Raw genomic sequence first — 15,944 nt, 5'->3', positions numbered from 1 at the left:
TAGCGAGACCATATCTTGAATTTTTACTCCTTTCATATGGTCTGTTGATATAACCAATTCAAAATTCCTACATTATTTAATCTAAGCTTTAACTCCAAGCCATGTCACTAGCATCTGCTCTTGTTTTATTGTGGTTTTATTTTTCAAATGTGTAAAATGTTTTTGTGGCTCTCAAACTTAGACTCTGCAGTCAAGAGAATGCCATCCGACAATCACACTGGACGGGGTTTTCTGCATTACATTCACATTCTCTTGGAGTGTATAAATTGTAAAAAAAAAATGTAGTCATTCATGAGTGAACTAAGGAAAAAAGCCAATGCAAAATAAAAGGAATTATTATTATGTCTACTATATTGGGTAATATGAGAAGACTATATGGGTGTTACTCCATGTCAAGAGGGATCTAATAATGTGAATAATATTCCATTTATAAAAATAATGGAATAAATAAAGGAATCCTACTTCGCAGAAATTCACTTATTCACTTAACCAATTAACCCTGATACTGTAAATTAGGGATTATCATAATGTGCACTTCAAGTTTCAAGCCTGGAGCAAAGTTTTAATGCTCTCAAACTTAACATTAGCTATAATGTGATAGTTTTTAGTTTCCATCCCTGCTATTAAGTGGGGTTACCTTCGAAGGCTTAATGCAAATAGTGGAAAAACACCAACGGTACTTAGAAATGTGCAGTTAGTGCCATGCCTTGTCAAAGCATCGTCTTGATGGAAAATGTTGAGTGAATTAACCTCTGAGCACCCTCTGCTGGTATCAAAGCTTAAGCACAAACCACCTTCTATTTAAGTTACAATTCATTCATTCATTCATTCATTTTCTACCGCTTATCCTCACGACGGTTGTGGGGGTGCTGGAGCCTATCCCAGCTGTCTTCGGGCGAGAGGCGGGGTACACCTTGGACTGGTGGCCAGCCAATCACAGGGCACATATAGACAAACAACCATTCACACTCACATTCATACCTATGGACAATTTGGAGTCACCAATTAACCTAGCATGTTTTTGGAATGATGAGATGGCAGATGGTGGAATTGAATTCGGGTCTCCTAGCTGTGAGACCTATGTGCTCATATTTTTCTATTCAAAGCAAAGAAAATAAATCCGCTAATAGGCTTTGAATTACTGTATTATCTGTTTAGAGCATCCTTGCCAGGTTGCCAGGTTGGGTCTGTTGTATAGGTTTTCCTCACACTACAAGATGGGAATTCAAATAAGCATACCTCTTATACAAATATAGCATGCAAATGAAGCCACCTTTATCACATGAAAACCTGCTGATCCACAAAAGACTGAGTCAATGTTCCTTCAATATGCAAGCTCTTATTTGGAATAAATGACAACAGCATAACCTGTGTACTGTCACCTCTTTTATTTAAAAACAAAAATAAAACATGAGCAACCATGGGAATCACTACTCCCAATAGAGCTCAGGCAGAAACATAATCTCCTGTTACAATGAATATTTTTTTACAAGTTTTCTATCATCCCCATCCTTGCAACATTTTCCAGCAGGACCGTTTTCATTGAAATTCACCAATATTGTTGATGAGCATCACGCAACCAAACCAGATTTTCAACACCAACTCCTGGCAGGTGTTGTCTCATTAAATTCGGCTTTTTGACTCTTCAAGTACCTGAGCTTTGTAGTCACCATAAACCAGGGTTTCCCAAACTGTCACCAGTACATTTTTATTGGCTCAGAAAAAGTTTGAATTTGTTGCAAGTCCAAGTAGGCATAACAGCGTTATTTATCATGAATTTATGTGCAATACTGTATGTCGATGTCAATACATGAGGAAGGAACCATATTTCTAAAAACCCTTCCATAATCTAGATTGTATAATAAATATCTACTTAAAGTTGTGAATGCACCTCAAGTTTACATGACATGTTTTCAAAGTGTGGCACAGTCGGCTGTAATACGTGTCAGGCTGTTATTTCGTGAATTTTCTTTTTTTTTCTAACTCACTATAAAAACTAAAAAATCAATTTGTTTTGCCTGTAAAATAATTAAAGTCAGCTTTGCAGTTTTGAAAAAGACGCCTGCCTCAGTTTAAAAAGCCCTTCTTTACATAGTAGGTTTAATTTAAAGATGCTACTGAATGAGGGCAAATGCCTAAATATCTATAAATCTAAATTGGCCCCATATAGAAATGTCTACCTTATAGTTGTGATGGATATGACTATAGCCAGATTGTCTCGTAAAAATAATATATTGGTTACATACAGCTGCTTAATTAAAGACCCCTTCCAGTCACTTGAAAGCACCACAGGGAGACGTTTATGTAACAGGCAATTAAAGTCTTGGAAGCAGGTACAGGACCTGACCATTGGGATGGACTCGTGCTTATATACTGACTGGTGCAGAGGAAACAGAGCTGGCTCTTGACTCACGTGTTGTTTTCCTTGAGGGTATGGTGACAACGCAGCAGGAAATACCTACTGTTGCTTCTGGCAGCTCGTCATCTTCAGTCCACTCATTGAGGTCAGGGTTGTAAACCTGGATGCACTTCTTGTACTTCTTCTCCCCCTCGTTCCAGCCTCCGAGGAGATACAGCTTGTTGTTCAAAGTGGAAATGCCGGCCGTGCTTACGCCAGTGTGAAGAGGAGCGCAGTAGCTCCACTGCCCCGTATGAGGGTTGAAGGACTCCACCACCAGGACATCCACCCGCTCCCCACGACCTCCCAGCTGGCTTCCACCGATGACATAGGCGCGGTCACCCACGGTGGCGGCGCAGTGCCAACCTCGGGGAGAGCTCAGGCTGCTCTTATCCTGCCAGCTGTCAGTGGACGGCTCGTACGAACACACGGCTCTGGAGTAGGCGTTATTGATGTAACCGCCAGAAACCAGGATCTTGCCGTCGATGACTGAGCTAGCGTGGCAGCAGCGGGGCACCTCCATAGGCGCTTTCATTTGCCACTGGTTGGACGACGGCACGTAGCACTCCACCGAGGCCTGAACGCCATCGGCGTTACGACCACCGATGGCAAACAAGAGGCCGTTGAAGGTGCTGAGGCTGAAATGGGTGCGCCTTTGGATCATGTTGTTCAGGTGGATCCAAGTGTTGAAGCGAGGGTCATACCTAAAGAATGCAAATTGGATTATTATTTGCTCGACACATGGACTGCACTACTGGGCTGAAACCAGCACAGGGGCTGTTGATCCGTCGCAACTCGTTTTTCCACTTCATCACAATATACCATTATATCATATCAAAGGACAATACTATAGAAATGAAACTTTAGAGTAGTCAACATACAGCTTGCACAGCAGTATAGACTGTATTTAGTCCTTAAAACACAACCATCATTGTCGAAATCGAAATAGCGGTCAACACAAGTGAGCACCAAGATAATTGTCTCTGGCTGTATGAGTGCTGACGGCACTGCGGTTCATTGAGGGATACGATACAAACGGTTGCTGAAATTCGAGATACTATACATCCATGCAGGCCTTCGCTATGGTTCAACATTATTCTGCTCAACACAACACTGGTGTAGAAGCAGGAGTTCAGAACCTTTAGGGCAGGGGTCGGGAACCTTTTTGGCTAAGAGAGCCATGAAGGCCAGATATTTTAAAATGTGTATCTGTGAGAGCCATATACATTTTTTTAAACGTTGAATGCAATAAAATGTGTGCATTTTTATGTAAGACCAACAGTTTTAGATATAATGGGCTCTAATTATGTAGACCAGGCACACTACCCCACGCCAATGGGGTGTGGCCAGCATACTTTCGTGAGCAGCGCAGTGTCCAATATTACATCAAATACTTGCTGCCATTAATGCAACTTCTGCTTCACCAGAAGGCTTGGTTCTGCAGCTTTAGCTATTTGACTAAAGGAGGAAAGTTTACATTTACATGTTTTTTTGACATCTCAATGACCGAGGTAGACTACAGCATTACCTAGTAATAATCAAGTTTTGGTGTTTGACCTGGAAAATATCATCAGGAAAGATGGATATGGTTGGCCGCATTGCAGCAGAATATAGATGGACGAATTAAAATGCATAAGAAAGTTGTTGATTTTGAATATTATTTTTAACAGTCATTTCTGTGATGTTTACTTTAAAATGTTAGCAAAAATGCATTTTTATTGTGGTAAGAAATGCTTGAGAGCCAGATACAGTCATCAAAAGAGCCCTACCTGGCTCCCGAGCCATAGGTTCCCTACCTCTGCTTTAGGGAGTGATTTACCCATATTTATATTCGGTCATTTCCGCCCATAATCCAATCCTGTCAAACACTACCTAATCAATATATTTGTACCTGCAGAAGTTGCTGACGGCATGCTTGGCCTGGTTCCTGGCATCATTCTGGTCCTCACCTCCAGCCACATACAGGAAGCCATCCAACACCGCCACACACTGATTAAAGCTCTTGGCCGGCATTTCTGTCAAGCGATTCCACACGTTATCAACGTCCCTGTAGAGAACATCCTTGCTGAGGGATTTCTCCGTCAAGGCGGGGCGTCCTCCGACCGTCAGTATCACCTTGAGGCCCCCACGCACCTTTGTTCTTCTCGACTGGAGGATATTCTGCTGGTACGGCAGCAAGTGGTAGTTCATGGCGTCCACCAGGAGACGGTGGCACTCGGGATCTTGCATCATTCTCGGCACGCTCTGGATGTGGTTGACAAGATCTTGGGCAGAGATGGTGCCGAAGCGGATGTGAGTCAGGAGATCGGCTGCGTACTTCAACCTCTTCTCGTCGAAGTCCAACCATTTCATGGCGATCTGGAAGGCGGTGACCTCGGAGGGAAGATGGAGGGAATCGTCTGAGAGGAAGTCACTGATCTGCTCATAGGTGAGCTTCAGGAACTGCTCCATCTCTGAGAACTCAATGAAGTTCTCCCGCATGTACTTCTGCGCCGCCTCCTTGGTTTCTTTAAGATCGTAGGCGTCTGCAATGTTGGTCACATACATGCAGTTCTCCACGCTGAGCTCCTGCATAAGGAAGTCACTGCACATCTTGACTAAGGTGCTGATCTGCAGAAGCATGGCGGCCGCAATGGTGCTTCCAATGCTGTAGAGCGACAAGGTGAGCTTTCCTGAGTATGCGTATGTGATGGCCGTAGCCAGGCCGACGGGCGACAGGTCGTTTAAGTCGATTTTGTGCAGCGTTGAATCTTTTTTCAAAATGTTGTGTATGTACTCGCTACAAGAGGCCATGACGACCTTGTGGACGTCAAAGGACTTTGATTTGGTGGCCACTGTTAGATCGCAAAGGAAGGTCTCATGCCGCATGGTGCTCAGACCCTCCAGGAGGTTGGGGGCATAAACGGAATCTGTAACCTCAGTAGAAATGCAGCTGAAGCCATTTCCTCCTTCTAACAGTGTGTTCAGCCCATTTATCTTGTTGACGGGGCTGTCCTCAACCATGATGGTCATCTCGTTGATGTCTCCTTTGTTCTTCTTGGTCGCCTTGTTCTTTTTGGGTGCCATGGCTGAGGCAGCAGAGCACAACCCAGACCTTTTGGAAATACAAACAAAACAATAAATGCTTTCAAATTGATGGACCAAATCCGATTCCTCAGATAGAACATGTTAAAATACCCAAGTTGTTCCTAGAAATGGTATCTTTAGGCATTAGCAAGACATCGACACCTTGCAAGCATGTGTTGCGCCAGGTGATGCCGGAGCTAGTGAGTGCGTCAACACAGTCCTCATTGCATCTGTCACATTTTATCAGCAGCTTGCCCAAGAATAGCAACACTGGAACGGCTCACCACTGATGTTCCTTTTATAGACGTTGAAGCACGTCGGGCAGGCCTCGTGCGCGCCGGAGCATTTTGGTTCAATTAGGAATTCCAAAATACAGATTATTTGATGTAGTTGTGTCTTGAATGTAATGCCTTCACTTACCATAAACCGATAATATGTCTCATATTGTGTCTAATATTTATACAACTCTTTGCAAAGGCTGAACAACGTCAAGCGGTTCATCCAATCACCAAAGCCCAAATAAGAGAGGAAAAGTTGCATCTTGAAACATCACAACGCCAACTTTTACCACCACTGTGTGAAATAAATCCCACGTACCTGAAGAATGAAGTTGAGGCTGGTGGAAGAAGGACCTTGTGCCTCCAGTTACTGGAGCAGGAGAGAGACCGGCAGTCACCCAAGCCGAAAGAGAAATCCTGCTAACTCCTCCTCTAGGGGAGTGGGTGCCAATCACACATTGTGACATGCATGCGGCTGACTGGGGCTATAGTGTCCCATAATAGCTTCCAGTCCGTGGATGTCAACATTCTGTATAACCTGATACGTCACATTCAAGGTTACATGTGGACATCCTGTGTAAAAAAAATGTTAAGTCATCAATGGTGCCTGAGATGATAGAACCATTAGGTCCTCTGTGATTTCAATTCATGTTCATGTTCAAGTTATTTTGGACAACTGCGGCCTCCAATTTTTGCAAACAGCTTCGGGAAAGCCCTTCTATTCCAACATCAGTGACTTCTGACTAGACACTCTCAACATCTTGTTGAAAATATTCCCAGATGACTGTAACCTAGCAACAACTTTCTATTTTATACCATGTTCACTTCCTGTTTAGCCGCAATGACCAAACACTTTTGTCCATAAAGTGTATTTATGTATAAGATGTAACCTCCAATGTTGTTTGGTGATGCGGGTTCCCATGCTAAATTATTTTTTCGAGGCTCAAACTGTACAGAAAATGATTTCATCAACATATGAACATTTTAAACATTTACAAAGGTAAGGAAGCGTGAAACATTATGTGTGTGTGAAACACACTATAATTAAACTGAATAAAGCAAACTACTGGGCGGCACGGCGGTCGAGTGGTTAGCGCGCAGACCTCACAGCTAGGAGACCAGGGTTCAATCCCCACCCTCGGCCATCTCTGTGTGGAGTTTGCATGTTCTCCCCGTGCATGCGTGGGTTTTCTCCGGGTACTCCGGTTTCCTCCCACATTCCAAAAACATGCTAGGTTAATTGGCCACTCCAAATTGTCCGTAGGTATGAATGTGAGTGTGAATGGTTGTTTGTCTATATGTGCCCTGTGATTGGGTGTACCCCGCCTCTCGCCCGAAGACAGCTGGGATAGGCTCCAGCACCCCCCGCGACCCTCGTGAGGAAAAAGCGGTAGAAAATGAATGAATGAATGAAAGCAAACTACTCACCCTTAGAAGCTGCTTCCATTTCTGGTTCCACTGCTCACAGATCTGAAGTCTCAAGGTGACTTTAGATTTTGGATTCTTTTTGCTTCAATTCCAAATATTTTGATGCATGTCAAGTATTTCACATATGGACGTTCATATCATTGTCCACATTGAAACCAATCCTATAACTGGCGGCACAGCACCTACGGCAACGTAGGTGTCACGTGACACGGCTAATTAGCATATGTCTGCTGAGTGATAGCAAACCCTTGACGTGGTTGTTCCTCGTGCATCTATTAGATCATAGTGACGACATTCCAGCACACTTCACAACATCATAAACACGCCAACTATTGTATATTCCATATTCCACCTTAGAGGAAGCTTAAGTGTTCGTTATGACTTCCCCTGCTTATAATTAGTGTCATTATCAATCAGGTGTGTGGATGATCGCACTTGCAGCACAGTGATGGCCAGCAGCTCGGAGTTGGTGAAGAGAATTTTACGCTACAAATGTCAACTAGCAGGCACACCACAGTCTGCCACGGTAGATAGCATTTTATTGATGTGTTTGCTTTTGACCTTTTTGAAATATGGACTTCAAACGCACCATTTATCTTGTCACTAAATATTAGCAGTTGTCGTGGGTAGTTCAATGTGCGCTGTTACCTGGTTCAACTGCCACGCTTCCTTTCAAATTAACGCAGCGATTATTTGCTTTATTTATTATAAACAGTTACAATTTCCGTCACTCGCCTTCGTTACAATGCTAAATTATCATCTTGAACAGCCTTAAATAAGGAGAAGACGTCTATCATGGTCGAGTTATAAAATCTGGATGAGGACCAATTTCTCTGAATGTCAACTTCCGGTCCACATTTAAAAAAAATTAAAATTAATATTTTCTGAGGAGTTAAGAAGAAAGTGTGGGACGGGGGGTCATGGAGTCTGGAGTCATACCTTTTAAAGTCGGGAAAGATAACAATAGTACACAGACTAAAATAAGCATGTATTAAATTAGATGGCGGTAAAAAAAAAAACTCGGGCATGCTCTTAATTTGAAATGTTGGCATAGTTACCAAAATGATTACTGCAAATTAACTTGTAAAATGTGATTTATTGTCTGGGATTGTATTCATCAGTTGAACGGTATGCTAAATCAATAGTTTAGACCTTTCAGTTATGTGATTCATTTAAAGAAAAAGTGTTCAGTTTAAATTATTATATCTAGATGTAGATCTATATCATAGATGCCCAATGTAATAGAAACAAACACTTTAGTCCAGTGTCACATAATACTTTAAAAGGTCCATTATAAAGAATTGTAAGGCATTCAGGAACGATTAGACTGCTCTGCGTAGTGAGGGTCGGGCTGCTGAATGGGAGGTGCTTTGCTGCTAAAAATGGCTTCTTCTCCAGTTGTTAAACTTATGACTGCTGTCTGTTAACCCTGAAGGCTGCAGACATGGCACACTTCCTCTGTAGCTACTATTTTCAATGGAAGTACATGCAGTAGACTGGACAGCACAACTTTACGACTACAAAATCTGTTTAAATGAAATTTTACCCACATAAACTGAAATAAACATGCACACATCACTCCAATTGAGAGAATGTATAGCAAAGAGCAGAGGTGTCCATTTATAGCTGGCAGTAAAAGGAGCAGACTAAAAGAGGGTGTGAGAGGTTCCCATACATAGCTTCAGCTTTGAATGCACAATCAGCAACTGTGGGGATCCCAAACCAGGGTCGCCATATTTGGTGTGTCAGGTTTTGGTCACACTGTAGTGTTGCAATCATGCATGACGATTTTTGTTTCAACTACAAAATTCTTCAGATAATCTCATTTCAGGTACTAAAAATCTTGCAGAAACTCAACAACCTGGATGTCACCGTCGATGTTCTCGCTGTAGGTGTTGCAAATATGATATTTGGATGTGATAATGCATCGACTGATGAGTGTCCTTGTACATTAGGAAACTGGCATTGGCAAAACGGTCAACTCCTTGCGCAAGCACAAGGAAGCTGGAGAACTAGCCAAGGGGCTGGTCAAAGGTTGGAAACGATTACTTCCTAAGAAGTCAAGGTGTGCATTCTTGCTTTTAGTCCCTAAATTGAACAACACAACTCAGATGTATTGTGTTTGACATCTTTGTCTTAAATGCAGTCATCCAGACAATGGAAAAGCATCGGACAGTTTGTTCATCAAAGAGCAAGTCATCAATGACATGAATTGTCCAAATAGAGTGGAGGATGTAAATAATAATTGCTTAAAATCAAAAGGCAAGAGTGTGGACACTTCAACTGAACCTGTCAATGAAAAACATCATACAGAGAAAACGCATGGAAATCATGAACAAAAAAAAACAGAGCAGAATGAAACCAGTGATGATGACACAACAAATAAGTTGGGGGTTTTGAGTTTAAAAAACATTCTTGAGGAAAAGCGTGATGCTGGTTTGAAGCAGAAGAAGAATGGAAACTGTAAATCCAAGTCGAAGGAACAACGTCAAGAAAAAAGTGGAAGCTGTCATTTGGAAAGGAAGTCAAAAAAGAAATCCAAAGAACCCCCACAGCTCTGTGATGGCACTTCTCCTGACAAGCCTTTGCACTCGGACGATGTACGAGAAGACAGATCTTCAGGCAGCTCAGACACCAGTAATAGAAAAAAGAAACGTGAAAAAGACGAGGAGCTGTCCAAACCCACAAAGAAAAGGGTCAAAATACAAGCACAGCCGGACAATGAAAGTGATATAGAAGAACCTTCCATGTCTTTTGAATCCTACTTGAACTATGACGAGAATGTTTCCAAGAAAAAGGAACGATCCAGAAGCAAGAAAGCATCCAAAAAGAGCAAGGAACAACCAAAACAAACTGTTGTAAAGCCCACATTGATGCCTGCTTCTCCAAAAAAGGTACCCTACTCAATCTAAAATGTGAACTATTTGAATTTCAATTATTGGTTTAACCTTTTTAATTGTAGAAGTTTATGGATTCTCCAAAGGACCAGCTGAGCATTCCTTTACCGGCCTTTCTTCCTGAAGTATCCACGTTTGACTATTTCGACAGGAAAGGTACATCATGGCCACCAAACATGAAATTTCACACTTAACCCTTAGATGCATGAGTGACTGGACCCTACACTCTTCCATAAGTGGGTCAAAAATGACCCATATTAGAATCAATGTGTTTTTAAGCCATTTTTGCCATTTTGGTTAGGAATAATGCTATAGCATACTTGACTATGCCAATGCTATAGTATTCCAGATATACAGTATCTCAGACAGGTGTAATACCTATACTGCATATTATATTTGACAAAAACTACTGGTGTTAGCTATTTATAAAGTATGCCCAACAATACATACTACAGTAATGTTAGCCAGCTAGTGTCAGCTCGTTATAAAGTAGGCTAATTTGTTGATAATACTAACAGTCATGAAGGACACACACACAATATCATATGAAGATAATACTTTCATGTATTAGCACTTGATGTGTAAAGTAATCTTCCTGAGGGGTGACACTCCTGATATAGTCTGTGTGGTCTACAGTTAATTTATTCCTGATAGCCAAAGTTGATAAGAATCAAAGGTTCCTATTGGATTCCATAGAAAATGCATGCGGGTCATTTTTGACCCACTTATGGAAGGTTGGGGTAGTAACACAAAAACAAAAATTTCTTAAAATGTATAAAAGGTAAGTTAAAAATTTGAATGGCATGATATCAAAAACATGTTTTTTGAGGAATACCTGGAATATGAAATAACAATTTTTAATTACGAAGATATTTCAAGAAAACAACCGGACCGGGTCATTTAATCTAAGGGTTAATGACAAGCTACTATAAACTCTATTTGTCTTTTAAGTGGAGAAAGAGCCTGAGTTTGTAGACCAGCCTGAGGAATGTACAGTATTCACTGGTCAGCGTCTAAACAGGAAGATGCAGGTCTACTCTGGAACCAAGACCATCTTCCTGCCGGCCATGATGAGCTTGTACCAGCAGTGTATACGCATGTTGCAGAACAATATTAACTGTAAGTCATGCCTACGTCCCTTCAATACACATTTTTATGTTTGACAATGCCTAATGTAGAATGTTTTAAAATGTGTACAATCTTTTTCACTGTTAAACCACTAAAATATTACTTGTATGCTCGGCTTGCACATTTATAGCGATTGCTAAATTCATTATCCTTGTGTTCTCTTTGTCTCAGTGCTTTATGAAACGGGCAGTGTCCCATTTGAAATCCTTGAGCCGGTGTTGGAGCGGTGTACGCCGGAGCAGCTGCTACGCATTGAGGAATGCAACCCGGTAAGACTGATTGTCAATAAGTCATCACCCGTCACCTCTTGCTGGCTGCGACATGGGGAGATGAGATCATTAAATTGTTCATAATAATAATTTCTTACCATAAAGTAAGTAATTTATACAAACTGGGACATTTACAAACGACTAATAAATAACAGCTCAGAAACCAACACAAGCACTGTAACTAGGGAGGTCCCATTATTGGCTTTTTAGCTGAAATTTGATATGCTGATATTGTCCCAACTCTCAATTTCCGATACAGATATCAGCAGATACCGATATGTGTAACATGACATATGTCATGTGGTGGAATGAACACACATGTTGTATACAATATTTTTTTAAATATAAAAAAATTATTTACTTTAACCACTCTGTAAGGTGACCTTGAGTGTTCTGAAAGGCACCTATAAATAAAATGTATTATTAAAACAAATCTGATACCGATAACAACCAATATTGCATTTTTATGCTGATAATTATCGATACTGATAATCGTTGGGTGATATCGATAATTATCAGTACCGATAATCGGACATCCATAACTGTAACATTCATCAAAATAGAAATCAAATATACATATGAAATAGAAATAACAACACTTTATGAACATCAGCGAATGTATAAACCTTATCAACCATTTTTTGTTTTGGCCTCGCTCTCCTCCTCTGAGTTTCAGTCTCCGCCTGCCCCTTAGTTTCAAGTCTGGTGCCAGACCACACTTGCTTTCTAGGGCCTTTAACCGTTGGTATAACGAGAACTGGGACACCATTTGATTCTCGTGGATGTACAAAACCTAAGGGGAAGAATTCGTATTCAGCCTAAATTTAGAATAGACTCTATAGTCTATATAATAGGCTCTGAATGTCATAACTCCAACCAAAAATCAAGTGTGTCGTCCAATGGGATGTTATTCCTCCAACTTGCCTACAGTCAAACAAGTGGACACAAATGTCTTGTACTTCTGTTGGATTTACAGTAAATAAGCTGAGATTAAACGGGCACGCATGAATGGCTTGAAATGTTCCGTCATTCGTGTTTGTACAGGTGTACATCGGAGAGACGGACAACCTGTGGGGAAAGCACTGCCACAGGGACTTCAAGGATGCCAAACTTCAGCAGTATGAGTCATGGAAAGAGATGTACATCAGACTGTCTGAAGAAAGGGAGAGAAAATTCCAGAGGCTAGCCAAAAAAATAGTCTCGGATCATTCCAAGAAACCAAAAGGTGTGTACAAAGACTTCACAAATAGTCTAAAGGTATGGTGTTAAAGCACCCTGCCAAAACCTACCAAATACACAAAACATGTTTTACTCTCTTTGACGTCCAAATTTGCAAATATAAAACTTCATTCACAAACTAAGACATTTTGTTTTACAAATTAGAAACATACCTATCAGACAAATACACCCTGCTTCAGAAACAAATACAGCATGTTTTACACATACAAAAGAACATTCCTTCAATTCCAAAATCAATTCCAAAATCGTGGCTGTTTTCACAATCTTACCGCTGTCATGCACAATTTTTTGCCTTGCAGTTCCACACCCAAATCCACTCTGATTTACTCACAAAAGCTAGTACATTTTACAATTTGCACACCACAATAGCAGGTGGTGCTGTTGGCTGAACAGGACATTTTGATCTTATTGTTCAGAAGAAATAAACCGAGTGTGCCAACATGTCACCGATATCACAATTGTCTGTCACAAGAAAGTCAATCAATCATAGTTAAATATTAACATAGGAAAGCACGTCAAAGATGGTTGCAATCGAGACCGTGACCCAACATTTAAGGAAAAAGACGACACTGAAATTGTGGTCCTCATCGCTGCTGCCTTGTACAATGAGTTTGCTTCACTTATGACTTGTTCTGGTCTGGAGTCTACGTGCGAGCATGTTCCCCCGAATCCGCATACATAGTTCATTACGTATTATAGGATTGTTGCGTATGAACATTAATATAATGTGTGTTTTACTCTTAGGACATCATTAAAAAGTCTATTCTATAATATTTTCTAGACATTTGAAGAGTTTGATCCAGCAGCCACTCCCTCCTCAGGTCAAACATCAGTGTCCTTTGCGCCCCCCCCCCCCCCCCCCCCCCCACACACACATACACTCGCACTCCATAAAGTTGTATGGTACCACAACTGACACATTTAATACACTTGTATATACACCAGGGGTGGGCAAATATTTGGACTCGAGGGCCGCATTGAGTTAACAAAATTGTCTGGGGGGCCAGAACATATATTTAACACACACACACTATTTTATGCTTATCATTTTCCTTGAATTATTTGTCTAATTTTATCTGTAAAAGTGTTATCCTATATCAGTTGTATGTTCTCATGTCCCTTTTTTAACCCTTTTTTAACCCTAACCCACTTTAAACATCACACCACATCAAACTATGTCATTTAATTTGACAGTTTTGTTGTTTATTTTTTACTAAATCAGACATCCGACTTGCAAGTCATGTTGCCAGTTTGTATGTTAAAAGTTGAAGTTACTTAGAAAGCAACTGGCGGGCCGGATTCAAACGCTTGGTGGGCCGCATGTGGCCCCCGGGCCGTAGTTTGCCCACCCCTGATATACACAGTATATTCTACAACACAAACTAATTTTCACACTGCCAAAAATAGTAAATCGTTTTCATGACATTGTATCCACCCTTTTCTCTTTAGGCCGGCAAGTGAAGATGGCTTTTATTCACACTGTTGCCAAGCCACCCAGACATGTGCGTATCCAACAAGAAATCCATGGAACTGCGGTTCAGCAGCCTCAACAGTCCAAGTGCAGGTGGGTTGCCACAATCAAAATATGAAGGATTTATTTAGTGTACGCGTCCTGCACATAAATGCACATAAAGTGTACTAGGACACTTGTTACAAGCAGCTCCTAGAGAATTTTGTCATGTCATGCTTAAAAGGCGCCGGGCCTTTGCTTATCCAAACAAAATAAATGGAGCAGTGTGCTGGATGAACTGGTTTTTATTGTGGCTGGAGGCCTCTTTTGTCACATGTCGCAACGTGACCCGAGTCTCATGTCATAATTATTCAAAAGCTGCTTTTAACGTGAGAGAAAATGTTTTAAAGATAAGTTTTTCCATGTTTCTTCAATATTCAAGCGTCAAATCTCGAGAGAGCAAAGCAAAGCCGGGCAATGACCCTGCACAGACCACTAGCAGTAGCAACAGCAACAGCAGCAGCGCCGCCGCCGCCACCACCACTTCAGGGCCAGGCAACACACAAGACCCTCGCAAGAAAACAAGTGAGCCTACATGAGTATCGCTTGTGCAGTTTGGTCCTACTTACCATTCACAGGCCAAGCTATACAAATAGTTTGAAATGAACACTGTACATGATTTGACTGCCCGTATTTTATTATGGATTGCATAACCTGTTTTACATGTTTATCGCCACAGGGGTCGCTCCAATAATGGCAAAGTCCTTGAAGGCGTTCAAGAAGCAGTTAGGACGAAGATGAATGATTATTCTTTGTATTGATAAAACTAATTGCTATGTTGCTCTTGAAATGGGGAGTTTCTTCCTGATATAAAATAAAATGCATTACCATGTCTGGCTGTTTGTTTTTCCTCCCAAACTAAAAAAAAAAATGGTTTCTTCCGTTTCTTGTTCATTTTAACTTAAGACACCTTATTTGGACAAATATAATAAAAACACTCATAAAAGTAATTTTTTTGGCAGTACAATGCTATTGCTATCGATGTAAGAATTTAAGTGATTTTGGTTAATAAGAAAACCATGGAAGTTGCTATTTACACTACCACTCAAAAGTTTGGGATCATTTGCAAATTTCGTTGCTTTCCAAAGAAAAACATTTTTGTGCATTTCACAAACAAGTTTTTCCATTTCACAAACATTTCTATCCACTTCACAAACAATGAAAATGAATCAGATGATTTTCAAAGAAGGATGTACATTTTTGCATAGAGGCCTACTATCAACTGTCAGTCCTCAATCAGCATCAGTCTCCTGGTATGGCTGCTAATCCAAGTTCATCATTTTATAAGGCTAATAAATTATTAGAAAACCCATTTAAAAATCTAAACCATAACTAAAACCTCTTTCCACTACTCCCTTCGGAGGGCAGCACAAACTGGGTCTAACAAGGACAGAAAAAGGAGTGGGAGGCCCCGATGCACAACTGTGCAAGAAGACAAATATCTGAGAGTGTGTAGTTTAAGACAAAGACGCCTCACAGGTTGTCACCTGGCAGCTGCACTAAACAGTAGCCGTCAAACAGCAGCGTCGGTATAAACAGTGAAGCGGCCACTTCAGACTTCATGGCAGGATTACCAAGAAAAAGTCGCATCTCAGACTATCCAAAAACATTTCCAAGTGACGGTAGTGTAAGTTAAATTAAACTCTAATCAACTTGATTTGTATCTGTCATGTACCTTTAGTTATACCAGACATTATTTTTTTTCATGACTGTAGATCCTGTTTTATCAAA

General features: G+C 40.9%; 2 protein-coding genes across 3 annotated transcripts; one reads left to right on the top strand and one right to left on the bottom strand.

Annotated features, from left to right (window-relative positions):
* Positions 1–1,373: 1,373 nt before the first annotated feature.
* Positions 1,374–7,972, bottom strand: klhl31 (kelch-like family member 31). 2 transcript variants are annotated; one of them, XM_058059122.1, is made up of 4 exons: positions 7,171–7,972; positions 6,062–6,315; positions 4,290–5,492; positions 1,374–3,102 (listed from the first exon to the last, which is right to left on the bottom strand). In XM_058059122.1, exons 3-4 carry the CDS (start codon positions 5,462–5,464, stop codon positions 2,367–2,369), a joined length of 1,911 nt encoding a protein of 636 aa, XP_057915105.1. In that variant the 5' UTR covers positions 5,465–5,492; positions 6,062–6,315; positions 7,171–7,972; the 3' UTR covers positions 1,374–2,366. The 2 variants fall into 2 exon arrangements, with proteins under 2 accessions (XP_057915105.1, XP_057915106.1); XM_058059123.1 differs by lacking the exon at positions 7,171–7,972 and having other exon boundaries at positions 6,062–6,778.
* eloal (elongin A, like) lies at positions 7,489–15,039 on the top strand. Its single transcript, XM_058059124.1, has 11 exons — positions 7,489–7,696; positions 9,002–9,058; positions 9,126–9,235; positions 9,317–10,064; positions 10,133–10,223; positions 11,019–11,186; positions 11,367–11,464; positions 12,509–12,689; positions 14,153–14,267; positions 14,596–14,738; positions 14,893–15,039. Exons 1-11 carry the CDS (start codon positions 7,619–7,621, stop codon positions 14,952–14,954), a joined length of 1,851 nt encoding a protein of 616 aa, XP_057915107.1. The 5' UTR covers positions 7,489–7,618; the 3' UTR covers positions 14,955–15,039.
* Positions 15,040–15,944: the final 905 nt, after the last annotated feature.

This window comes from Doryrhamphus excisus, chromosome 20 (genome assembly GCF_030265055.1).
Source record: "Doryrhamphus excisus isolate RoL2022-K1 chromosome 20, RoL_Dexc_1.0, whole genome shotgun sequence".
Taxonomy (NCBI): domain Eukaryota; kingdom Metazoa; phylum Chordata; class Actinopteri; order Syngnathiformes; family Syngnathidae; genus Doryrhamphus; species Doryrhamphus excisus.
This window is presented reverse-complemented; position numbering and strand designations above follow the sequence as displayed.

Coding starts and splice junctions, on each gene's coding strand:
- klhl31 (XM_058059122.1), bottom strand. CDS start 5,464: ATGGCACCCAAAAAGAACAAGGCGACCAAGAAGAACAAAGGAGACATC. Junction 3,103..4,289: donor GCCGTCAGCAACTTCTGCAG/GTACAAATATAT, acceptor TGCATTCTTTAG/GTATGACCCTCGCTTCAACA.
- eloal (XM_058059124.1), top strand. CDS start 7,619: ATGGCCAGCAGCTCGGAGTTGGTGAAGAGAATTTTACGCTACAAATGT. Junction 11,187..11,366: donor GTTGCAGAACAATATTAACT/GTAAGTCATGCC, acceptor TCTTTGTCTCAG/TGCTTTATGAAACGGGCAGT. Junction 12,690..14,152: donor TCATTCCAAGAAACCAAAAG/GTGTGTACAAAG, acceptor TTTTCTCTTTAG/GCCGGCAAGTGAAGATGGCT.